The sequence below is a fragment of the Cebus imitator genome, unplaced genomic scaffold (genome assembly GCF_001604975.1).
Source record: "Cebus imitator isolate Cc_AM_T3 unplaced genomic scaffold, Cebus_imitator-1.0 Scaffold32, whole genome shotgun sequence".
Taxonomy (NCBI): domain Eukaryota; kingdom Metazoa; phylum Chordata; class Mammalia; order Primates; family Cebidae; genus Cebus; species Cebus imitator.
Window position 1 is genome coordinate 6,235,898 of NW_016107347.1, and position 26,615 is coordinate 6,262,512.

At 37.5% G+C, this 26,615-nt stretch overlaps 2 protein-coding genes and 1 long non-coding RNA gene across 4 annotated transcripts in view; 2 read left to right on the forward strand and 1 right to left on the reverse strand.

Annotated features, from left to right (window-relative positions):
• The window catches only part of MAGI3 (membrane associated guanylate kinase, WW and PDZ domain containing 3), a 289,692-nt gene that overhangs the window by 120,545 nt on the left and 142,532 nt on the right, over positions 1 to 26,615 (reverse strand). For both annotated transcript variants that reach the window (XM_017524272.2, XM_017524274.2), the window contains exon 2: positions 17,522 to 17,638. In XM_017524272.2, the coding sequence (XP_017379761.1) occupies positions 17,522 to 17,638 (117 nt within the window). The remainder of the gene's footprint in view (positions 1 to 17,521; positions 17,639 to 26,615) is intronic.
• LOC119470471 lies at positions 1,019 to 25,771 on the forward strand. The gene is made up of 4 exons (XR_005199382.1): positions 1,019 to 1,031; positions 14,356 to 14,361; positions 23,539 to 23,541; positions 25,415 to 25,771. It is a non-coding gene; the product is annotated as an uncharacterized LOC119470471 (long non-coding RNA).
• Positions 24,296 to 25,776, forward strand: LOC108301191 (heterogeneous nuclear ribonucleoprotein A3-like). Its single transcript, XM_017524275.2, has one exon. It carries the CDS (start codon positions 24,330 to 24,332, stop codon positions 25,398 to 25,400), a length of 1,071 nt encoding a protein of 356 aa, XP_017379764.1. The 5' UTR covers positions 24,296 to 24,329; the 3' UTR covers positions 25,401 to 25,776.

A 26,615-nucleotide genomic window follows, 5' to 3' on the forward strand; every position in this document is an offset into this window, starting at 1 on the left:
TTTTTAGTAGAGACAGGGTTTCACCATGTTGGCTAGGATGGTCTCCATCTATTGACGTCATGATCTGCCTGCCTCAGCCTCCCAAAGTAGCTGGGATTACAGGCATGACTCACCCCATCTGACCTGTTGGGAGGATTTTGATTACTGCTTTAATCTCATTAGTTACAGGTATTTTCAAATTTTTTATTTCCTTATGATTAAGTCTTGGTAGGTTTGTGTTTCTAAAACTTTATCAATTTCTTCTAGATCATCCAATTTGTCCACATCTATTTTTCACAGTAGTCTTTATAATTCATTCCTGTGACACCAGTTGCAATTATCTCCTTTTTCATTTCTAATTTTAGATATTTAAGTATTTTTTTTCTTAAAGATTTATCGATTTTAGTAATTTTTTTAGAAAAACAACTCCCGGTTTGGTTGATTTTTTCTTTTTTTAATGTTTTCTATTCAAATTATCTCTGCTCTAGTCTTTATTATTCCCTTCCTTCTGCTGCCTTTGGGTTTACTTTGTTCTTCTTTGTCTAATTCCTTAAGGTATAAGATTAGGTTTGCGATTTGAGATTTTTCTTCTTTTTTAATGTGTTTACTGCTATAAACTCCTCTCTTAGTACTGCTTTTACTACACTCAATAAGTCTTAGTATGTTGTATCTTTTTAAAACATTTATCATCAGATATTTCCTAAACTATCTCATGATCCACTGGTTGTTTTAGAACATACTGTTTATTTTCCATTTCCATGTATTTGCAAATTTTCCTGTTTTTTCTGCTAATTAATTTTAGTTTCATCCCATTAAGATATTTTACATAATTTAAATTATGTCACAGAAGATATTTTACATAATTTAAATCTTAAATTTATTAAGACTTGTTTTGTGGCCTAATGTGGTTTATCATGGAGAACCTTCCATGCATGCTTGATAAGAATATATATTCTGCTGTTATTGGATGAAATGTTCTGTATGTCCATTAGGTCCATTTGGTCTTCTATTGTTCAAGTCCTCCGTTTCCTCACTGATCTTTTATCTTGTATGTCCACTGTATGAATATACCAAAATTAATTATTCATTCACCAATGATGAACATTTGAGTTGTTTCAAAATTTGGGCTATAATAAATAAAGCTGCTATTAACTTACATGACTTTAGGTAGACATATATTTAAATGTATGTTGAGCTAATACTTATGAGTGAAATTGTTAGGTATTATGGTAAATGTATGTTTAATTTTATAAGAAAATGTTACATTATTTTCCAAAGTAGATGTATCCCTTGCATTCCCACCTGTGATATATGAGAGCTGCAGTTGATTTACATTGCTGTTTCTAAATAGGAATTCTTTCTGGAGTTTCTTGGGTAATTTGTTTTCTCTAAATCTTACAACAAATTAGTTGATGGGAAAAATGAGAAAAAAGTTCTAATTCTCCTGCACAAATTAAAGTTTAACAATTTGACATAGAGATATCTGGCTTAAAGAAAGAAGCTGATATCAACTGAAAGCAAGAGCAGAAAACACTGAAAAGCAGAATCAAAGGTTTAGCTTGATGTTTCCAAGAACGAGGACAGAAGCATGTGGGAGAGTAGCAGTCACAATATGCTCAAGTCAGTCTTACTCGGAGCTGTTCCCACAAGTGTGTGCTCATGGCCATATCTGCTAGTGGTGGGTCTTTCTTACAGAAAACAATACTAACAAGATGATATGTTTATTATACTTTACATAAATCCTAGGAGTTGTGTTCCAAGAAATAAGTTTGGGGGCTAAATAAGTCCTTAAATTGGCAGTTTCGACACATGACTCTGTGTAATGCTGTTAACCATGCTAGGAGATCTAAATGTTAGGTTATTTGAATACTATCCAATTATATTTTCTGGTATTTTTCACTGATTATTTGTGACAAGCTTCAGTGGATTGTAAATATTTAACAGAAGAAATGCAAAGAGAGAAAGTGAATGCTGCGTGGAACACTCCAACATGAAATTAGAAACTGACCTAAAATCTGAAATAAAAGCAATATATATAATAGATTTCAATGGCAAAATCAAAATCAGGAGAAGCAGACAAAATACTTTAATTAAAAAAGAAAATGAGATTTTATGAAACAACATACTTTGCAATGCCCAATATGAGGATGTTCTTGAGATACATTCTTAATGATCTGATGAATGTTAGTGCAAAATAAATTTTTTTTGTCTGGCATATTTGTCACCAAAGATCAAGACCATCAGATAATACTATTGATACTCTGCTTTAAAATTTCATTTTAAGGTTAGGCTCGATGGCTCACATCTGTGATCCCAGCACTTTGGAAGGCTGAGGCAGGCAGATCACCTGAGGTCAGGAGTTTGAGTCCAGCCTGACCAACATGGTGAAACACTATCTCTACTAAAAATACAAAAATTTGCCAGGCATGGTGGTACATGCCTATAATCCCAGCTACTCAGGAGGGTGAGGCAGGAGAATCACTTGAACCCAGGAGATGGAGGTTGTAGTGAGCCAAGATCGTGCCACTGTACTTCAGCCTGGGTGGGCAACAGTGTGATGTCTCAAAAATATATAAATAAATCAAAATAAAAAATAAAAAAATTTTAGGAATGAAAAAATCAAATACTAAATATGTATATGATTATCTTTCAAATTTTAAATAATTTTTATTTGGTATTTATTTTTTTTTAATGCTTGCATTCATTCATCATTCATTCATTTTAGAGATGCAGTCTTGCTATGCTGCCCAGGCTGATCTTGAACTACTGGCTTCAAGCGTTCCTTCTGCCTCAGCCTCCCAAAGTGCTGGGACTATACTTTTGAGCCACCATGCCCAACCAATGTCTCCTTCTTTTAAGGTTTTCTATCATCAAACATCTCTATCAAGTAGAGATCATTGAAAAGCAGTAACAAAATCTTATATTAGTTCATAATAATTATAATAAACCACTTGAATTTATCTTACAAGGTTCTCTCTGTAAGCACTTGCCACACAGGAGAATCCATCCTATACTACAGTGCTCATAGCCATAATTACTGCCGTAACAGTCAAGTGCAGCAGTCATTTGGGCTCTCAAGGTACTGGGTTCATTTGTCACTTCTTCACAATCAACCATAGGTGATACTGTGATTAAACTGTGATGCCACGGCTTCTCATGAACTATCAGCATCCCACCTCTCATTGGAAGAAACTTGGCACTCCATGTAAGATCAAGACCAACCAACACAACCAAAACCAGTTCTGAAATCCCTTCTTGGAGGGTTTGTCTCCTGGGAGCACTACTAGTACTAATCCCGTATCAAGATCCAGAGAGCAAAGAGAAACCACATGGCAGTGTGAACAGAGACAGTTTAATATATAGAATTATTAACTGTTTACAGGGAATTAACTAAGTAGGAATAAGGGAGCACTCTAAAGAATATCACCCTAGAGCTGAGGGAGAATATTTAAATAAGTAACAAACTTGGAAGGGAGGGACTCTCCCCAAGGTCTGAGATTCAGATCTCATTGAAGAGGGTGTGGTAACAGCCACTCATGGTGGGGAATTTTGCTGGGTTGCCTGAGGACAGAGCTAATTCACAGTTAGTGGGTCAAGGATTAGAGGCAGGAAAACGCATGAGGTACACCAATGAAATTCACCACCAAGCTACCTATGGTAGCGAGTGGGGTTTGTAAATAGAAAACCAGCTAGGACACTGGCTGGACTTGGCAGAAATCCACAGGAAAACTGGCAGACCAAATGGGATGTCACAGAACTCACCAGGAAACTGCTAAAAAGTCAGCTGGTGCACTGCTGGTACTCATGGAATCACCTACGAGGGTGTTGCTGAAATTGCTGCTAGGATTTCTCTTGCAGGTGTACCACTGAACTTGTCACTGGGAAGCTGACTGCTAGGGTACTGCTGAAACTTGCTGGCTGTCTTTTTGGATAACAGGAGCAAAAAGAAAAAGATACACTGGAACCAGGAAAAGAACTTTCTTCTTTCTCCAGTATCCCTCCTGTGCCCTCTATTGAAAGCTTAACAATGTGCTAGCAGACAGTAGACAAATGTTACAGTATCGCAAGCAGGGAAAAATGTAGATTTATAGCCAAGAGACAATGGGTAGTAAATGGCAGACTAGTTTTCTGAGTGATTCTATCATGAATGGGAGTTGAATTTTGCCAAATAATTTTTCTGCATCTATTGAAAAGATCAATTGGTTTTTGTTTTCTAATACTACTACATTAATTTTTGAATGTTATACCAACTTGGCATTCCTAAAACAAACTCCACTTGGTCATAATGTATTATCCTTTTATATATTGGTATATATGTTGATTTGCTAAAATACTGTTGAGAATTTTTAAGTCTTATGTTCAAGAAAATTTTTTGCTTAACATTTCCTTTTAATATTTTTTGTCTGATTTTAGAATCAGAATCATGCTTACAACACAAAATCCTAATTTTCTAGAAGAGTTTGTGTAGAATTGGTATTATTTCTTTCTTAAATGTTCAGAACAATTTGCCAGTATTATCTGGGCCTAAAGTTTTCTTTTTTTCTAACTTTTAAGTTCAGGGTACATGTGCAGGTTGTGCAGGTTTGTTACATAAACATGTGCCATGGCAATTAGCTGCACAGATCATCCTATTACCTATGTATTAAACCCAGCATCCATTAGCTATTCTTACTGATCTCTCCTTCCTCCCACCCTCAACCCTCTGACAGGTCCCAATGTACGTTGTTCCCCGCCAATGTGTCCATGTGTTCTCATCATTCAGCTCCCAATTATAAGTGAGAACATTTGATTTTCTCTTTCAAATGAATTTCAAAATAGTTTCTTCTAATTCTGTGAAGAATGTCAATGACAGTTTAATGGGAATAGCATTGAATCTATAAATTACTTTGGGCAGTACGGCCATTTTGATGATATTGATTCTTCCTATCCATAAGCATGGAATGTTTTTCCATTAGTTTGTGTCATCATCTCTGATTTCTTTGAGCAGCTGTTTGTAGTTCTCCTTGAAGAGGTCATTCATTTCCCTTGTTAACTGTATTGCTAGTATTTTATTCTTTTTTGTAGCAATTGCGAATGGGAGCTCATTCTGGATTTTGGCTCTCAGCTTGCCTATTACTGGTATATAGGAATGCCAGCAATTTTTGCATATTGATTTTGTATCCTGAGATTTTGCTGAAGTTGCCTATCAGCTTAAGAAGATTTTGGGCAGAAACAGTGGAATTTTCTAGATATAGGAAATTATGTCATCGTCATCTGCAAACAGGGATAGTTTGACTTCCTCTTCTTATTTGAATACGCCTTCTTTTTCTCTTGCTTGATGGCCCTGGTCAGAACTTCCAAAACTATGTTGAATAGGAGTGGTGAAAGTGGGCATCCTTGTCTTGTGCTGGTTTTCAAGGAGAATGCTTCCAGCTTTTGCCCATTCAGTATGATATTGGCTGTGGGTTTGTCATAAATGGCTCTTACTATTTTGAGGTATGTTCCTTCAACACCTAGTTTATTGAGAATTTTTAACATGAAGAGTTGTTGAATTTTATCGAATGCCTTTTCTGCATCTACTGAGATAATCGTGTGGTTTTTGTCTTTAATTCTGTTCATGTGATGAATTACATTTATTGATTTGTGTACATGAACCAGCCTTGCATCCTGGGAATGAAGCTGACTTGATCTTGGTGGGTAATCTTTTTGAGGTGTTGTTGGATTTGGTTTGCCAGTATTTTATTAAGGGTTTTTACATGGATGTTCATTATGGATATTGGCCTGAATTTTCTTTCTTTGTTGTATCTCTGCCAGGTGTTAGTATCAGGATGATGCTGGCTTCATAAAATGAGTTAGGAAGGAGTCCTTCCTTTTCAATTGTTTGGAATCACTTCAGAAGAAATGGTACTAGCTCCTCTTTGTACCTCTGGTAGAATTCAGCTGTAAATCCATCTGATCCTGGGATTTTTTTTGTGGTTGGTTGGCTATTTATTACTGTCTCAATTTCAGAACTGGCTATTGGTCTTTTCAGAGAATCAACTTCTTCCTGGTTCAGACTTGAGAGGGTGTATGTGCCCAGGAATTTATCCATTTTCTTCTAGATTTTCTAGTTTATTTGCATAAAGGTGTTTATAGTATTCTCTGATGGCTGTTTGCATTTCTGTGGGGTCAGTGGTGATATTCACCCTTATCATTTCTGATTGTGTTTGTTGGAATCTTCTCTCTTTTCTTCTTTACTAGTCTAGCTGGCAGTCTATTTTATTATTTTTTTCAAAAACCTGGCTCCTGGATTCACCGAGTTTTTTGAAGGGCTTTTCATGTCTCTATCTCCTTCAGTTCAACTCTGATCTTGGTTATTCAGTTGTTGTTTTGTTTTGTTTTGTTTTTTGAGACGGAGTCTTGCTCTGTTGTCCAGGCTGGAGTGCAGTGGCGCGGTCTAGGCTCACTGCAACTCCGCCTCCAGGGTTCAAGCGATTCTCCCTGCCTCAGCCTCCCAAGTAGCTGGGATTACAGGCACACGCCACCACTCGCAGCTAATTTTTTGTATTTTTAGTAGAGATGGGGTTTCACCATTTGGCTAGGCTGGTCTCAAACTCTTGACCTCAGGCGATTTGCCCACCTCAAGCCTCCTAAAGTGCTTGGGATTACAGGCGTGAGCCACTGTGCCCAGTCAGATCTTGTTTATTTCTTGTCTTCTTCTAGCTTTGGGGTTTGTTTGCGCTTGGTTCTCTAGTTCTTTTAGTTGTGGTGTTAGGTTGCTAACTTGAGGTCTTTTTAGCTTTTTGATGTGGGCATTTAGTACTATAAATTTCCCTCAACACTGCTTTAGCTGTATCTCAAAGATTCTGGTATGTTGTCTCTTTGTTCTCACTGGTTTCAAATAACTTCTTGATTTCTGTCTTAATTTCATTATTTACCCAAGAGTCATTCAAGAGCAGGTTGTTCAATTTCCATGTGGTTGTGTGGTTTTGAATGAACTTTCTTTCTCTCTCTGTGGGGTTTTGAGTGAACTAACTTACTTTCTTTCTCTCTCTTTCTCTCTCTCTGTCTCTTTTTAGATGAAGTCTCACTCTGTCGCTCAGATGGGAGTGCAGTGGCGCACTCTCATCTCACTGCAACCTCCACCTTGTGGGTTCAAGCGGTTCTCCTGCCTTAGCCCACTGAGTAGCTGGGACTACAGGTGTATGTCATCATACTTGGCTAATTTTTGAGTGAATCTTAATCTTGATTTCTAATTTGATTGCACTGTGGTCTCAGAAACTGTTATGATTTCAGTTGTTCTGCATTTTCTGAGGCATGTTTTACTTCCGATTATGTGATGAATTTTAGAGTAAGTGCTGTGCAGCAATGAGAAGAACGTATATTCTGCTGTTTTGGGGTGGAGAGTTCTGTAGATATCCATCAGGCCCTCTTGATCCAGAGCTGAGTTCAGGTCCTGAATAACTTTGTTAATTTTCCACCTCTATGATCTGTCTAATATTGTCAGTGGTTATTAAAGTCTCCCACTTTTATTGTGTGGGAGTCTATGTCTCTTTGAAGGTCCCTAAGAACTTGCTTTATGGGAAGGCACAATGGCTCACACCTGTAATCACAGGACTTTAGGAGGCCAAGGTGGGTAGAACACTTGAGGCCAGGAATTCGAGACCAGCCTGGCCAACATGGTGAAACTCCGTCTCTAGTAAAAAAATACAAAAAATGAGCCAGGTATGGTCATGGGCACCTATAGTCTCAGCTACTCAGGAGGCTGAGGCAGGAGAATCGCTTGAACTCAGGAGGTGGAAGCTGCAGTGATTCAAAATTGTATCACTGTACTTCAGCCTGGGCGACAGAGTAAGACTCCAACTCAAAAAAAAAGAAATTTATGAATCTGTGTGCTCCTGTATTGTGAGCATATATATTTAGGGTAGTTGACTCTTATTGTTGAATTGAACACTTGATTGATCTCTTGAAGACAATATATCGATGGGTCTTTATTCTTTTTTTTTTTTTCCTTTTTTTGAGATGGAGTCTTGCTCTGTCACCAGGCTGGAGTGCATTGGCACAATCTCAGCCCATTGCAACCTCTGCCACCCGTGTTCAAGCGATTCTCCTGCCTCAGCCTCCTAGGTAGCTGGGACTATAGGCGTGCACCACCATGCCTAGCTAATTTTTTTTTTCTATTTTTAATAGAGACGGGGTTTCATCATGTTGGCCAGGATGGTCTTAATCTCTTGACCTCGTGATCCACCTGCCTCGGCCTCCCAAAGTGCTGGGATTACAGGTGTAAGCCACTGTGCTTGGCCCAGGTCTTGATTAATTATACAGCTTGCTATTCTGTTTCTTTTAATTGGAGCATTTAGCTCATTTATATTTAAGGACAGCATAGTTATGTGTGAATCTGATCCTGTCATCAAGATGCTAGCTGGCTATTTTGCAAACTTGTTTATGGTGGTTGCTTCATAGTGTCACTGGTCTGTGCACTACAATGTGTTTTTGTAGTGGCTGGTAATAACTTTTCATATTTAGTAATTTCTTCAGGTGCTCTTGCAAGGCAGGTCTAGTGGTAATGAATTCCCTCTGTATTTGCTTGTCTGTAAAGGATATTATTTCTCCCTTGCTTATGAAGCTTGGTTTGGCCAGATATGAAATTCTGGGTCAGAACTGTTGAATACTGGCCCCAATCTCTTCTGGATTGCAGGGTTTCCACAGAGAGGTCCACTGTTCATCTAGTGGCTTCCCTTTGTATGTGACCTGACATTTCTCTCTGCCTGTGCTTAACATTTTTTCTTTCATTTCAACCTTAGGGAATCTGATTATTAATTGTCCTGGTGATGATCTCATGGAGTATCTTACCGGGGTTCTCCGCATTTCCTGAATTTGAATGTTGGCTTGGCCTATCTTGCTACGTTGGGGAAATTCTTCTGGGTGAGGTCCTAAAGTATGTTTTCCAACTCGGTTCCATATTCCCCATCATTTTCAGGTACCCCAATCAGTCATAGATTTGGTCTCTTTATATAATCCCCTATTTCTCATAGATTTTCTTCATTCGTTTTCATTCTTTTTTCTTTATTCTTTCTGCCTGCCTTAAGAAGCCAGTCTTCCAGTTTTTAGATTCTTTCCCCTGCTTGGTTTATTCTGCTATTAATACTTGTGAAGTTCTTGTAGTGTGTTTTCAGCTCTAACAAGGGGTTATGTTCCTTTCTAAAATGGCTTTGGCTGTCACCTCCTGTATTGTTCTATGATCATTCTTAGCTTCTTTGCATTGGATAACAATGTGCTCCTTTAGCTCAGTGAAGTTCATTATTACCCACGTTCTGAAGCCTATTTCTGTCATTTCAGTCATCTCACGCTTAGTCTGGTTCTGAGACCTTGCTGGAGGGGTGATGCCGTCATTTGGAGAAAAAAGAGCACTCTAGTTTTTTGAGTTTCCAGCATTTTTTGCATTGATTCTTTCCCATCATTGTGGGCTTATGTACCTTTGATCTTTGAGGTTGCTGATCTTTGGATGGGGTTTTTGCGGTTTTTCTTTGTTGTTAATGTTTTTCTTTTAACAGTCTGGCCACTCTTTCATAGGGCTGCTGTGGTATACTGGGGGTCTGCTCCAGACCCTAGTTGCCTTGGTTCTTCTGTACCTGGAGGTATCACCCGTGAAGGCTGCAAAACAGCAAGGATGGCAGCTTGCTCCTTCCTCTAGAAGCTCTGTCCCAGGTGGGTACTGACCTATTGCCAGCCTGAATGTACCTGTAGGAGGTGGCTGGAGACCCCAGCTGGGAGGTCTCACACAGTTAGGATGAATGGGATCAGGGACCTCCTTAAAGAAGCAGTGTGGCTGCTTTTTGGTAGAGCAGCTGTGTTGTGTTGAGGATCCCTTCAGCCCTGATTGGTCTGGGGGTCTCCAAGGCCCACAGGCTGGACCTGTTGATGAGCCTAAACAGCCAAGATAGCAGCTTACCTGCCCCTCAGGCACTCTGTCCTAGGGAGAAATTGGAGCTCCATCAGTTCCATAGAACATGGGTGGCAGCTGGAGGCGCTGGCTGGGAAGAGCCAGCTGTGAGGACCAGCTGAGACAAGGAGCGGATTGCAGTTCTGCTTAAAGAAAGTTGGCCATGCCTCAAAAAAACAGCTGTGTCCCGGAGAACCGCTTCTGTCCATGAGCTTGGACCCTCCAAAGTCTGCAGGCTGAAATGGTTGAGCCATCTATCCAATCCAGGTGGCAGCCCTCCCCTCCCCGGGTCACTCTATCACGGGGAGAGATCAGAGCTGTGTCCACAGTATGTGCTGGTGGGCATGGCTGAAAGGCCCAGGTGGGAGGCTCTGCCCAGTGAGGAGGAAGTGATCCAGGCTGCTTAAAGCAACAGTCTCACCATAATCTGGTAAAGCCGCTGTGTTGCACTGCTAGGGGGACTCTCTCTCATCCGAACCTTTTGGACTCTCCAAAGCCCGCATGCTAGAATAGTTGAGTTGACCAAACAGCAGAATGGTGCCTACCCCTCCCCACTAAAGTTTTCTTTATAAAAAAGTTAAAAATGAAAAATTAATTTCTTTAATAAATAAAGAGTTATTCAGCTCACCTATTTCTTCTTGAGTGAACATTAGTACTTTTTGTCTTCTAACGAATTTGGCCATTTCATCTAAGTTGTTGAGTTTATTGGCATAAAGTTATTCAGAATATTCCTTCTTATGCTGGGTGTGGGGTCTCACATCTGTAATTCCAATATTTTGGGAGGCAAAGCCCAGAGGATCACTTGAGTTCAAGAGTTTGAGACCAGCCTGGGCAACATAGCAAGACCCTGTCCCTACTAAAAATAAAAAATAAAAATTAGCTCAGCATGGTGCCACGTATCTGTAGTTCCAGCTACTGAGAAGGCTGAGGCAAGAGGATAACTTGAGCCCAGAAGATGGAAGAAATGGAACTTGAACTACAATCACACCAATGAATTCCAGGACCTGGGTGACAGAGTGAGACTCCATCTCAAAAAAAGAGAATATTCTTTATCATACACTTATATACTTAATATCTATAGGATTTTTAGTGATATCACCTCTTTCATTCCTGATATTGTTTTGCTTTGTAGTGAGACAAGGTCTCACTATTTGCCCAGACTTGTCTCAAACTCCTGGACTCAAGCAATCCTCCTGGCCTCAGTCTCCCAAAGCACTGGGATTACAGGCATGAGCCACTGCACCTGGCCTCCTGATAGCATCAAATTGTGTTTAACTTCTTCCAAAGCAGTCTAGCTAGAGGTTTACCAATTGTATTGATCTCAAAGAACAAGCTTTGGATTTCACTGATTTTTTTTCTATTTTCTATTTCACTGGTTTCTGCTCTTTATTGCTTTCTTCCTTCTGCTTAAATTAAGTTTATTTTTCTCCTTCTTTTAAATATTTTAAGGTAGAAGTTTAGTTCACTAATTTGAAATCTTCATTATTTTCTAATATAAGTATTTAATACTGTAAGTTTCCATCTAAATACTACTCTAGCTACATCCTGCACATTTTTATATATTGTGTTTGATATGGTTCAATTTGTTAGTTGGTTGATATGTGTAATATTTTGTAATCTCCTTTGTGATTTATTCTTTAACTCAAAGTTTATTTAGAAGTGTGCTATTAATTATTAATTTCTGAATATCTGTTAGTAATTTCTTTCTCTCTTTATTTTTTTAAATTTCTAGGTGATGATTTGTAAATTTGATAGAGGTACAATAGAAATAGTCTGCTTCCAAATGTTTCATATTATGCATGTATTAGCTTATTAACAAGGTNAATTTAAGCGAGTGTGCATTAGCACTATCTTCTCTTTCAGCTAGGAAGAGAAATATATTGATATCAGGGCATCTTTTTAAATTTTTACTTATTTAAGAGACAGGGTCTCACTCTTGACATGATTATAGCCTCAAATTATTGGACTCAAGGAATCCTCCTGCCTGAGCATCTTGAGTAGCCAGGACTACAGATACATGCCACCTTGCCTGCCTAATTAAAAATTAATTTATTTTGTAGAGACGGGGTGTTGGTATGTTGTCCAGGCTGGTTTCAAACTCCTCAAACTCCTGGCCTCCAGCAATCCTCCTGCCTTGGTTAATAATTTCTAATTTAATTCCATTATGGCCAGATAACATGTTTTATAACATGTTTTATATTATTTAAGTCTAAATCCTCTTAAATTTATCAGTTCTTGTTTTGCGGTGCAAAATATGGTCTATATTTGTACATCTGCACTAGAAAAGCATGTGTATTTTGCTGCTGTTGAGAGGCACGTTCTAATAAACAGTAACTAGGTCAAGCTGGTTGAAAATGCTGTTCATGTTTTCCATTACCTTACTGATTTTTTACTTAATTTTAAAATTCATTACTAAAAGGGGATGTTGAAATCTTGAACTGTAATTAAAAAGTTCTCTATTTTCCTTTTAGTTCTTCTATTGCTCTGGTATCATTTCCCTTCTATCTGAAGAATTTCCTTTAATATTTCATTTTGTTTGTTGTGTGTTTTGTCCAATCTTTAATATTTCTTACAGTGGACATCTGCTGCCAAAAACATCTTTTACTTTTTTGTCTAAAAAATTCTTTATTTCTCTTTCATTTTTGAAGGATATTTTTATTGTATATAGAAATCAGGTTGGCATTTTTTTTTGTCCTTGCAGCATATGAAGATGTTATTTGATGGACTCTGGCTTTTACTGTTTCTGTGGCTTCTGCAGTCATTCTTCCTTCCCTTGCATATAATTTACCTTTTTTTTCCCTGTCTGCCCTTTGGATTTTCTTTTTCAAAAATTTTTACTTTATTTTATTTAGAGACGGGGTTTCACTATGTTACCCAGGCTGGATTTGAACTCCTGGGCTCAAGTGATCCTCCCACATCAGCTTCCTGCTGAGATTACAGGCACACGCCAGCATGCCCAGCATCATTTTCTTTTTATAACTATTTTTCTATAATTGAATTATGATGTCCTTTAGTATGTTTTTTTTCATGTTTCTTCTGCTTAGGGTCTATTGAGTGTCTTAGATCTGTGCGCTTATTTTCAACAAATTTAGAAAAATTTCAGTCACTATTTCTTTAAGTATTTTTTCTCTTTCCTCCACTTTGGCTTCATAGTTTGCTGTCAGTAAATATAAATGTATCTTAGCCTTGATCTGCCTATATTTCAATATCTAAAAATAGCTGTTACATATTCCTTGTCCAATTTCTAGTTGCTTATGACAAGAGGGTCAATCTAGTACTAGTTATGATACTGGTACTTCATGGTAGAAATCCTTCCCCTCCCCACTGTCATTTGGTTCCTCCAAAAAAAAAAAAAAAAAAAAAAAAGGAAAAAAAAAAAAAAAATTTTAATTTTTTTTAAAAAAAAAAAAAAAACAAAAAAAGGTTTACTTTTTTAGCTATTATCTTCTCTGTGTTTCAGTTTGATATTAGTTTATATTGCTATGTGGTTCACTGATCTTTTCTTCTCCAGTTTTGAATTTCCTGTTAAAGTCTATTCAGTGAATTTTAAGGTTCCATTTAATTCATATATGTATAAACACACACACACACACACACACACACGCACATATGAATATTTATATATATAATTTTTCTCTTCATTATGTTGACATTGTTCTTTAAATCCTTGAGCATATTTCTAATAACTAAAATTCCTGGTATAGTAATGCCATCATGTGTCATTTCTGTTTCTTTTTTCTATGAGCTGACTTTTCTTTTGATTATGGGTCACATTTTCCTGCTTTTTTACATGTCTAGTAATTTTTTATTAGATGCTGGACATTTTGAATATTTTATTACACAATGTTTCCATTTTGTTGTCTTTCTTTCTTTTTTGACACAGTCTTGTTCTGTCACCAGGCTGGAGTGCAGTGGTGTGATCTTGGCTCACTGCAACCTCCACCTCATGGGTTCAAGTGATTCTCCTGCCTCAGCCTCCCAAGTAGCTAGGACTATAGGTGTGCACCACCACACCCAGCTAATTTTTGTATTTTTAGTAAAGACAAGGTTTCCTCATGTTGGCCAGGATGGTCTTGATCTCTTGACCTCGTGATCTGCCCACCTTGGCCTCCCAAAGTGCTGACATTACAGGTGTAAGCCACCGCTCGTGGCTGTTGTCTTTCTTTAAAGAGTATTGATTAACTTCTTTCCTTTTTTCTTTCTTTTTTGCTAGTAGTTATGTTGCATGCATATTCACTTGATCCTTTGGGGTCCTGTTCAATTAAGCTTTGTTAAAGCAGGCCTAGAAGAGCTTTATCCTTGGCTATTTTAGCCCTGCTAGTAAGGCAGGACTGTTATGGGATTCCTCCACCAAGCTAGTCAGAACTCAAATGTCTCCTGGCTCTGGGTAAGCTCTGAGAATTATTAAACTTACAACTCTCAGAGAGTTTTTGGTCTAACCTTAAAGAGTCAGATCCTACACATTCTCGGCTTAGTATTCAGTACACTTAAGGGGGTGCCTTTACAGATTGCTTGAGCTTTTTTATTTCATAGCTCTCTCCTCTGTGACATTCTGTCCTGCAAATTCTAGATATCTCAAGCTTCCTGAACTGAGATTTCTGTCTCTTCAACTCTGAGTCCATTGTATTCTGCCTAAGCTCTGCCTCCCTGTGCTGTGGTCCAGAAAGTGTCTCTAAGCAGAAAGTTGAGGAAATAATAGGATTCCTCTGTGTGTGGTCTCCTTTCTTCTTCTCTCAGGGATCACAGTCCTGTTTTATCTTCAGCTCAATATCTGTCAATGGTAGAAATGCCCTCTTTTTTCAATGTCGTTGCTCAAACTGTCTCAGATTTTTGCCAGTAAGCACCTCTTCTAGGTGGCTTCTATGTCCTTCTGATATGTCTATATAATTTTTTAAACACTATATACTTTCTGGTACACTTAGATGCTCCAAAGTTCATCTTGTACTTTCCTTGTCCCAGACCTAGAAGCAGAATTATCTCCAAGGAGACATCAAACTTTTTAGGAAAGTATGATATTCAGAGACAAGATGGGACCCTTCAGTATGCTAACTGCTACTGGTGTGTCATTGCGTCTAGGTTCCTAGAGGGAGCTCTGGATACTTCAATTTGTGTATAAGAGGTCCTGTTGAGATCTAAAAGGGCTACAGCTAAACTGAAACAAAATTTTGCTGAACTGAAACAAAATAAATTTTAACTCCCTTATAGGACAAAACCTCACACTAAGGAAACTGCAAAACTCGAACAATAAAATTAAAAGAAAAACTTAAGTGAAAGTGGCAGAGGGCAGTAAAATAAAGGCCTATCTTAGAAAGTACAAGTACATATTTTTATTATCTTGTTTTAACAAGGCAAGAGGAAGCTCTAGAGCTATAAAACTAAAAATGAGACATCCCATACAGGAAAAAAAAAAGTTACTTACAAAGGAATGAAAATTAGATTGCTACCAAACTCTTTAAGAGCAATGCTTTGCCAGAAAATAATTAGATAATTGCTTAATATATTTTAGATAGTCGAGGAATGAAAATAAGAGTCAAAACTTTTATATCCATCCAAACAAACATCAAAGTATAAAGGCCACAAACAACTCCTACGATTATCCTGTGAGTCTTTGCTGGGATATCGAGCAAAGAAACAGCTTTAGACAACTACAGTTAATGAAAATTAACAACATAAGGATTGGTGGTTATAATAAATATGTATTTACCCACAGAAAAAAAGATAAGTAATGATTATAAAGAAGGAAAGTACAGTAATGGAATGGCTGTTTGCTTAGCCAATGTAGATACAGCCCAATTATAAAAAAATATATATAGGGTAAGAATAAGGAAAACACATACAAAGTGAAATAAGTTTACTAATTTCCTTATATTTGGTAGAAGTAAAAAAAATATTACTTAAAGTAAGATGATGGAAGAAAAGGAAGGAAAAAGAAGAGATGACTAAATAATTTTAATATTACTCATAGTAGGGACAAAAGCAAAAAAAGAGGGAAGGAGGAACAAAGAGTATTATATAAAGGTATAAAGGTAACCATTAAAAAAAGATCCCTACAAACCTTCCTAAAAAGAGAGAGGTCAAATAAAATGACTACATAGTGAAAGGCTTTTCATACAAAAGGCTTATATATGGTAAACAGAAAAACCATGACAGAACTGAGGCTAAAGATATTGATTACATCAATAAAAATTTTAAAAGTTTCACATTGGCTACTGAGTAAAGTCCAGAACTATTTGTAAAACAGAGATCCAGAGATGACTTTAAGAATAGTAAGACGGACAAAGACACATCAGGCAAATACAAATTGAGATAAAGGCAAAAGTAGCAACCTGCAGCTACAAGGTAGGTTTGTAGGGGGAAATCACAGATAAGAAGGCAGATAAAAAACAAAAAAATATTTTATACAATGCTAAGGAGTCTGAACTTTGTCAGTGGAAATCTTTGATGGATAAACTATAGATGGACAACAATCACATGTCCACTTTTTAAAATTTTTTTTCCCTTTCCTATAGTGCTGAGAAATGTTTAATTTAAAAATCAATTGAATTGAAGTGAAATGAGAGGCAGGAGATCCAGTTAGAATGGGAGAAGGCGACAAACACTGCTTGAGTGCCTACTCTAGGCCAAGCAGTTTACATACATGCTCTCGTTTTAAATCCTAGCAACAGCTATTTGAGGTGAGTCTTGTTATTCTAATTCTATATATATAGAGGCTCTGAGGATCAGGAACATTAAGTAACTTGTCCAAATAAAGTAGCCAGTAAGATGCTAGAGTCAAGACTTTGAATTCAATTTTACTTAACTCTTTGCCACTACATAATGGTATTTGTTGAAGGAAGGTAGAAAAGGAGGCAGGCAGGGAGGGAAAGAAAAAAAATTATCCCAAGCAAGGGAGAGTTCCTTTCCTTCCTTTTTTATTTTTGGTTGGGGAAGGGACAGATTTTAAAATTATTTTAAAATAATGTTCAAATAAAATACTTGTTCTTGGTATACAAGGCATTGGGGGCTAAAAAGTCCTCTTACTGCATAAGTTTTACAAATTGATTTACAGTAATAAAATCTAGTTAACAACATGTAAATATATATTCCTAAATTCTAGTCATCACTTTTTTAAAAAGTCACAATATGGAATCTTCCAGTTTTTCTACTTTCTACTTTTTTCTGAGATAGAGTCTTGCTCTGTTGCCCAGGCTGGAGTGCAGTGGCATGACCTCAGCTCACTGCAACCTCCTCTTCCCGGGTTCAAGTGATTCTCCTGCCTCAGCCTCCCTCGTAGCTGAGATTACGGGCACCCACCACCACACTCGGATAATTTTTGTATTTTTGGTAGAGATGAAGTTTCACCATGTTGGCCAGGCTGGTCTCGAACTCCTGACTTCAAGTGATCCACCTGCCTTGGCCTCCTAAAGTGTTGGGATTACAGGTGTGAGCCACTGCACCTGGCCCAGTTTTTCTACTTTTAAAAACAAAACCTCTCAAATTCTCTGAAAATTTTTCTTCTTATCCAGCTTTTGTTTCATTCTTGTTCCCAACTTAGTCCTCACAATTTCACGTAAAATACTCCATCAAACTATCTTTAGATGTTTAATTAGTTAAGAAAGGACATTTGTGCCTCAGTTTTTTTTTATTCCATCACATACTTACATGGAATGGTTCTCAGATAGAGATTATCTCTGATCACTTGCTGCAGTTTGTGGTCAATTGATCCTTTTTGAAACTGAAGACTTAGGTAATGTCGTAAATCTTTATTAATGACTTTGCCTGGAGCAAAGACAAAAAAAAGAAAGAAATGCATTTTTAGATGTTCACTTCAATACAGAAGCTAGTAACTGAATACTCTTAAACCAGTTAGCTATAACAGGATAAAGGAATCAGAATATTTTACTAAAAAGAAAATAATACCAGATTATTTACAGGCACTATAATTAAAATATGTACCTGTAAAATAATGTGAGAATAATTTTACATGGTAAGAGAGGGAGAAGGTACAGGTCTGAAAGGTGACAAATATTCAGAGTAATTTCATTTAGCCCCATGGCTTTTAATACTATCTACATAATGATAACTTTCATATTCATATCATGTCTCCATCCTTGATCTACCTCTGCCAAGCTCTAAACTCATCAAACTGATCCACATATATTGCAGATATATTTGGAAGTCAAATAAGCACCTCGAGTTTCAGATAGCCAAAACAGAACTTTTAATTCTACCTGCCCACAGTGTTTCCTCCCTGACATCTTCCCTATTGTAGAAGGCGCCATCAACCTGCAAAACAATCTTGAAATCTAGAAATCATCCTTGATTTCTCCTTTCACTTCTACCCATCCAGATTCAACCCATCAGCAACTTTTGTCAGTTATTCCAAGACATGTTTGACTTCTCTCCATTTCCTTTGCCACCACCCGAATCTAAGCCACCACTGATTCCTCATCTGGAATTCTGTCCCAGCCTTCTAATTGGCATCTATTCTTGCCTCCTTCCTGCTGCCCACCACTTAGCAGCCAGAGTAAGATTTAAAACATAAATCTGACAATTACTCTGTTTAGGGCCCCACAAGATATCCTGTACTTGGAACAAAATCTAAAATCCTGAACAGGGCCTACAAGGCCCTGCATGTTCTTGCTCTGGCCATCTCTGATCCTATTTTGGTCACTTCCCCATTCTCAAACACTGCTCCACCTATGCTTGGCCATCTTTCTGATCTTCAAAAAGACCAAACTGGCCCTACCTTAGGGTCTTCTGCCTATCACTAGATTGAACAGGCATTTTCTGTCCACTTGTTTGACTCCTAGATACAATGTGAATAAATAAGAAAGTCAAAGATTTTCTATTATTTGTGGGGAAAATGGGAAATAAATAGAGGAATATAAGGGCTCTCAAAGAAATATTAAGCAGAAAAAACAGGATTGCAGAAATCTGATAGCAATGAATTTATAGGAAGGGTTGAACTTAAAATGAAAATCCAAGCAGTTCAAACCATTATTCATTAGACAAGGCTTCAGATAATTAGAAAAAATCAATGCTAAGACAAAATAGATTATTTTACTGAATAAAAATAGTTGATTAAAGTATGCTGTTTTATTTAGAGCAACACACTTAGGACAAGGTTAGATAAGCCAAATACTATAGATCAACTCATTCTTTTAACTATATTCCATAGTATTACATTTCTAATTCCCTCCCTTGCTCTTCTCATATGTATAAATGAACACAACCTATGCAAGAGGATGTTAATGTAAGCAGGAAATCAGTGTGTGTTGAAAGTTCAGCAAACATATTCAGTCCCTAAACTAGTAAACACAAACTCTAAAAAGTCCTTCTTTTGTCTTGCCAAAAACAGATGCTGAGGAAAGGGGGACCCTTTGTGATTTTAATAAACCTGAAGATATTTACCAGGATGAACACAGAACAATCTCTGGTCACAGAGGTTGTTTCTATTAAGCGTTTAGGTAATCCCACTAACCCAACTCTACTTTAGATAAAAATCATATGTAATCCCAGCACTGTGGGAGGCCGAGGCAGGTGGATCATGAGGTCAAGAGATCAAGACCATCCTGGTCAACATGGTGAAACCCCGTCTCTACTAAAAATACAAAAAATTAGCTGGGCATGGTGGCGCGTGCCTGTAATCCCAGCTACTCAGGAGGCTGAGGCAGGAGAATTGCCTGAACCCGGGAGGCGGAGGTTGCAGTGAGCCGAGATCGTGCCATTGCACTCCAGCCTGGGTAACAAGAGCGAAACTCTGTCTCAAAAAAAAAAAAAAAAATCATATTATTTCATTTTTAAAATTTATAATAGAGAATAGTACAGTATACTACCTGTCACTGGATAGAAGATCATGTTAATTTATAATCAATGCTGTACAGTTTCATTGCTTATTGAACAAAAATATACTCAATAATAAATTCATTAAGTATTTTTAGAATCAGGTAAGAGATGGCTCAAATGTTTTGTAAATGTTATACAAAAGTTTTGGCAGATTGCTATATAGTTGCCTAAAGGTGTTTTGTGATATTTGGGGAAACTTGGTTAGGGTTTTTGAACGGATAGAGAATGCATCATTGTTTTCTCCCCACTTAAAAATAACATAATGTAGGCTCCAATATCGAAAAATCTGCTATACAACATGTTTCCAGAAAAAGACTTAATTTGGATAAAAGATAATACACGAATAATTTAAAAAGACAATCTGACTCAACATTTTGTTTTATTAACTCATGATTTCCTTTTTTTTTTTTTTTTCTTGAAACTTTACTGTTAGATATGGTATAACTTACAAAGATAACTATAAAACGCTAAAAACTCAGATTGCATTTTAATCTATAAAATAACATCCATTAAATTAGATATAATTAAGGACAAAGCCATAATAAAATCATAAATACAGCATAATGGGCAAGGAAAATAACTGAAACAACTCAATTCTTGTTTTAAGGACCTACAAGATCTTAAGACTGAGAGGCCATGGCTGGAATTGCACTCTTTTTTCAACCTTCCCTTCTACTGGGATTCTGGATGTAATACCAACATGAATCATTGCAAAGAAAAGTGTGAGGGACAATTTTGTAAGTGTGATATTTTAGCCAGGTGCGGTGGCTCATGCCTATAATTTCGGCGCTTTGGGAGGCTGAGGCAGGCGGATCACTTGAGGTCAGGAGATCGAGACCAGTCTGGCCAACATGGTGAAACCCCACCTCTACTAAAAGTACAAAAATTAGTGGTTTGTGGTGGTGCATGCCTGTAATCCCAGCTACTCTGGAGGCTGAGGCAGGCAAACTGCTTGAGCCTGGGAGGCGGAGGTTGCAGTGAGATGAGATCGTGCCACTGTACTTCAGCCTGGGCGACAGAGACTCTCAAAAATCAACAAATAAATAGGTGTGATATTTTATGTAAACATCTGCAAGTATTCAAAAAAGTCATCACACATTTTTGAGGCTAGAGACAAAATATTACAAGCATCAAAAAAAAATCTCAAAGATGAAAGTTTAATAAGTTAACTATGGGTTTACATTTTTTAGAAGAAACAATTAATAATAAAATATACTGAATGCAGCAGTCATCACGGACCGCCAAAAGGACTTCCTAAGGGGACAAAATATATGGTTCTGTCTTTGATATGATTCCAGGGAATTTGTATTTTTAAAAAATACATGTAAATATCTTGAACAGGCGGCTGACTGTGGGACTACCAGAAGGCCAACAGACACATTAACTCAAAAACACATTGCTGAGTATATCTGTGTTATCAAGTTGTATATGAACATCTGCCTTTTGTTTAGGGATTGTTCATAGGAATGACATTTCAAGGGTTTCAATGAAAAACATCCAAGTGGGCTTAATATAGTTGTTATTGAACAAAGAAAAGATTCTTCATAATGTTAGCATTCTTAACATAGCCAGACTTTGCTCTAAATGCTAATATTATGCCTTGACTTCTAAGTAATTTATAAGTCAAGGTGACATACGTAAATTAAAAACAGATTTATGTATTTTATAAATACAGCTTGGTTGGAAAAAAATCCATAACAGAAATCTCAATCATATGAATAAATCCAGGTACTCAAGTTTCAACATAAAAGTCCTTAAAAAAAAACCCCTCATAACTACAAATCCATACTTTCTGAATATATGCAAATTAATATTCACCACAAGTTCCCTGTGAGGAATCAGTATATAAAGTAACTGTTATTTAACTAAACCCTGGGTATGCTGGCATGGGGATGGCCAGGCAAGGAGCTGTAAATCAATCCCATTACCAATATTTCATATCCCCACAAGGATAGTTAAGGAAACTTTGTCAATCACTTGGCTAAAGTCAAGATACAACATGTCCTTACTATTCTCTAACCGAGTAGTAATTATAAAACTGAAAATAAAGCAAAAAAAATTAGGTCAGTTTGGCATGTCTTGTTCTTATAAATTCATATTGATTCATGGTGATCATCCCATTCTCTTATAAACACTATATATATACATATATATATATATATATATATATATACATATATATATATATATATATTTACAATGTCTTCAAATTTTACCACAGTTTAAAGTAGGGAGCTGGTGTTGGGTTTCTGCAATATATTTTATTCCTTTTTGAAAACTGGGACATTTGTCTCTCTCCTGTCTCCAAGTACTTAACCCATATTCTCAGTGATTTTGCAAAAAAAATACCGACAATAACCCTAAGATTATACCTGAGTCCATCAACTCCTGGGAGACAATTCATTTGAGTCTTGAAAATTTCAATTCACTTAAAGTGAATGATACTCCACCTTCTCATCTTCTTTGTTTGTTTAATTTTCTCTGTTTCAAGTTGTTTATTTTACCTTTTGCTATTGCAGGATTATAGAAGCAAAGTTAAGAATGGCATAGGTTGGATTTTACTTGTTAACAGGCATTAAGAATATCTTCTTCAGAGAGTGAACTATCTCTTCCATCTTGTTGCTCTTGCTCCAAATACAACCTTAAAAGCTCTTTGTGCTCTCTGAGGTATCTTAACTCCTTTTAAACTTTGGCCTTTGAAAAGAAAATTCTTAAATGTTTATTTCTTAAAGTCTTAGCACTGTATAACTGAGTGATGATTATGTGCTCCTTTCATCTATTAATCATGCACATCCTTTAAGAAACCTGAGCTGTTCAGAGCATTTTGTACACCCGTAAGAATTTATTCTCATTATTTTTCTTTTATAACTCTCTAGCCTTGAAATCACATCCATAGATGCTATAATCTTGCAAACATCTGTTTTCCTTAAAGGCAAAGAATGTGCATGACCATGTTTCACTTCTCTTCCTTACAATGATGTTTGTGAGACAACTCGGTGACTTTCCCCAATAAACTGTTTAATATAACTACATCAACACAACCAATGTTACAGACTAGTCCTTTTCCATTAGACCAAGACTTAGAACAGCAGTCCATCTTATTACTTCTTCTACCTCATGAGATCTACAGCAGTAAGGGAAGGCTCCATGAAAGTGGTGAGATCTAGCTTAATGCCAAAGCGGCTCCTTGGCTTAAGGAAGGGGATCCCTAAAAAAAAAAAAAAAAATCAAACTGTCTACTTGTTTGTAAATATAAATGGCATTTACAACGCTCTTCTAGATAATCAATATCTGTACATTTCACAGTAAAACATATTCTGGGGCACAAAAGCTGTTCATAAATACCATATACATTGTTAAACATAAATAACTGTCAGCTATCTGAAGGCCAAGGCTATGGTTTATTTTCATAGATTTAGTTTAGTTTTTATAGATTGTGTGTATCTAGAAAACAGAATAAGTGAATCAGCTTTTTTTTTTTGAGATGGGGTTTCACTCTGTCACCCAGGGTGAAGTGCAGAGGTGCGATCTTGGCTCACTGCAACCTCCACCTTGTGGGCTCTGGCAGTCCTCCCACCTCAGCCTCCCAAGTAGCCAGGACCACAGGCACACACTACCATGCGAGGTTCATTTTTGTATTTTTGGTAGAGACGGGGTTTTGTCATGTTGCCCAGACTGGTGTCAAACTCCTGAGCTCAAGTTATATACCTGTCTCGGCCTCCCAAAGTGCTGGCCGGGATTATAGGCATCAGCCACCATGCCTGGTCATAATTTGTATGTTTAACTGTTAATTTGCCCCTCTCATCCTTGAATACATGAAAATCTAGAAGACAGTACTCACTTAACTGATACAGCACTCTTTACTCTTTAATAGTCTATCTACAACTTTATGTTAAACTGTGTTTCTTCAACAATGAAACTGATTTTATTTTGGCTCTGTCAAAACACTAAATAAATTCTTTACTAATTTCTTCAATTCTTCATTAAAGCAGCAAGCTCCTTAAGTCTTTACAAGTAGGTTTTCATTATAGTTTATATATCAATTCCTCAAATTCTGCTCTTTATTTATTAACATTTTAAAACATATTCATAAAATGGTATCTGGATTGAAATATAAAATAATGCTAAACTAACCATTTGAATCATATTTTTTTTTTTTTTGAGACGAAGTCTTGCTCTGTTGCTCAGGCTGGAGTGCAATTGCGCGATCTCAGTTCACTGCAATCTCTGCCCCCCAGGTTCAAGAAGTTCTCTGCCTCAGCCTCCCGAGCAGCTGAGATTATAGGTGCCTGCCACCACGCCTGGCTAATTTTTTGTATTTTTAGTAGAGACAGGGTTTCACCCTCTTGGCCAGGCTGGTCTTGAACTCCTGATCTCATGATCAACCCACCTCGGCCTCCCAAAGGTGCTGGGATTACAGGCGTGAACCACTGTGCCCAACCCCATTTGAATCTATTATCCTCTGGCTCCGTTGGAGCCATCTCAAAAAAACAAGTCTACAGCAGGAAAAGCCAAAACTCTTCTATTTTTTCTGTGGAAGAGGCATAGGAATGAGACAAGAAGAAGAAATAGAAACACTGGATATTGAACTCGAGTTGGAAGAGGCGAGTCCGGTCTCAAAATGGAGGGCCATGATCCAAAGGAACCAGAGCAGTTGAGAAAACTGTTTATTGCTGGTCTGAGCTTTGAAACTACAGATGATAGTTTAAGAGAACATTTTGAGAAATGGGGCACACTTACAGATTGTCTGGTAATGAGAGATCCCCAAACCAAATGTTCCAGAGGCTTCGGTTTTGTGACTTACTCTTGTGTTGAAGAGGTGGATGCAGCTATGTGTGCTCGACCACACAAGGTTGATGGGCGTGTAGCGGAACCAAAGACAGCTGTTTCTAGAGAGGATTCTGTAAAGCCTGGTGCCCATCTAACGGTGAAGAAAATTTTTGTTGGTGGTATTAAAGAAGATACGGAAGAGTATAATTTGAGAGACTACTTTGAAAAGTATGGCAAGATTGAAACCATAGAAGTTATGGAAGACAGGCAGAGTGGAAAAAAGAGAGGATTTGCTTTTGTAACTTTTGATGATCATGATACAGTTGATAAAATTGTTGTTCAGAAATACCATACTATTAATGGGCATAATTGTGAAGTGAAAAAGACCCTTTCTAAACAAGAGATGCAGTCTGCTGGATCACAGAGAGGTCGTGGAGGTGGATCTGGCAATTTTATGGGTCGTGGAGGAAACTTTGGAGGTGGTGGAGGTAATTTTGGCCGTGGTGGAAACTTTGGTGGAAGAGGAGGTTATGGTGGTGGAGTTGGTGGCAGCAGAGGTAGTTATGGAGGAGGTGATGGTGGATATAATGGATTTGGTGATGGTGGCAACTATGGCGGGGGTCCTGGTTATAGTAGTAGAGGGGGCTATGGTGGTGGTGGACCAGGATATGGAAACCAAGGTGGTGGATGTGGTGGCGGTGGTGGAGGATATGATGGTTACAATGAAGGAGGAAATTTTGGCGGTGGTAACTATGGTGGTGGTGGGAACTATAATGATTTTGGAAATTATAGTGGACAACAGCAATCAAATTATGGACCCATGAAAGGGGGCAGTTTTGGTGGAAGAAGCTCGGGCAGTCCCTATGGTGGTGGTTATGGATCTGGTGGTGGAAGTGGTGGATATGGTAGCAGAAGTTTCTAAAAGCAGCAGAAAAGGGCTACAGTTCTTAGCAGGAGAGAGAGCGAGGAGTTGTCAGGAAAGCTGCAGGTTACTTTGAGACAGTCGTCCCAAATGCATTAGAAGAACTGTAAAAATCTGCCACAGAAGGAGCGATGATCCATAGTCAGAAAAGTTACTGCAGCTTAAACAGGAAACCCTTCTTGTTCAGGACTGTCATAGCCACAGTTTGCAAAAAGTACAGCTATTGATTAATGCAATGTAGTGTCAATTAGATGTACATTCCTGAGGTCTTTTATCTGTTGTAGCTTTTTCTTTTCATTACATCAGGTATATTGCCCTGTAAATTGTGGTAGTGGTACCAGGAATAAAAAATTAAGGAATTTTTAACTTTTCAAAAAAAAAAAAAAAAAAAAAAAGAAAGAAATAGAAACACTGACTAAAACTGTTATTTTAGAATTATTATCATTATTATATACATATATTATATTATATGCTATATGTTTTAACTCACTCCTCATAACCTTTGAAGTAGGTGCTATTATTATTCCCATTTTATAGGTAGGAAGCTAAAGTATTGAAAGGTTACGTAACTTGGCCAAGGTTACACTGCTGGTAAGTGACAGACCTGGGATGTGAACACAGTCAATCTGTCTTCCGAGCCTGCACTGTAAACACTGTAAGTGCTGTCCTAGAATGTCCCTGTCTGTTTCTCTCTCTGTCTGTGTGTGTGTGTGTGTGTGTGTGTAAGAGACACAGCCTCTTTTGATGAATTTCTTCTTTTGCATAAACTTATAGAGTACAGGTTTCCTGTTTCTTAAGAGCCTACTTTTCCATGACACTAGACAAACGTCTAGTCATTTCTGAGTTCTAAGGAATAGATACTTAGGGCTAAAAGCAGTGAATGAGAGTGAGCCCAAAGAGAACTTAGTCTTGCAGGAAGATGAACATTGAAGAAGAAATTTCAAACATGGAAACACTATAAAAGAGAAGTACAGGAGTTCCTCTTTATCTGACATTTTATTTTCCATGGTTTCAGTTACACACAGTCAGCCTTGGTCTGAAAGTACTGAATGAAAAATTCAAGAAATAAACAATAAATTTTAGCTGCGATCTGAGTGTTTCAATGAACTCCCATGCCGTCCTGCTCCATCCTGCCTGGGATGTGAGTCATCCCTTTGTCCTGCTGTATCACCCTTGTATCCATGCCAAACATGCAACCCACCCATTAGTCACTAA

Excerpts from the sequence above, each read along its gene's own strand:
- LOC108301191 (XM_017524275.2), top strand. The coding sequence starts at position 24,330 with ATGGAGGGCCATGATCCAAAGGAACCAGAGCAGTTGAGAAAACTGTTT.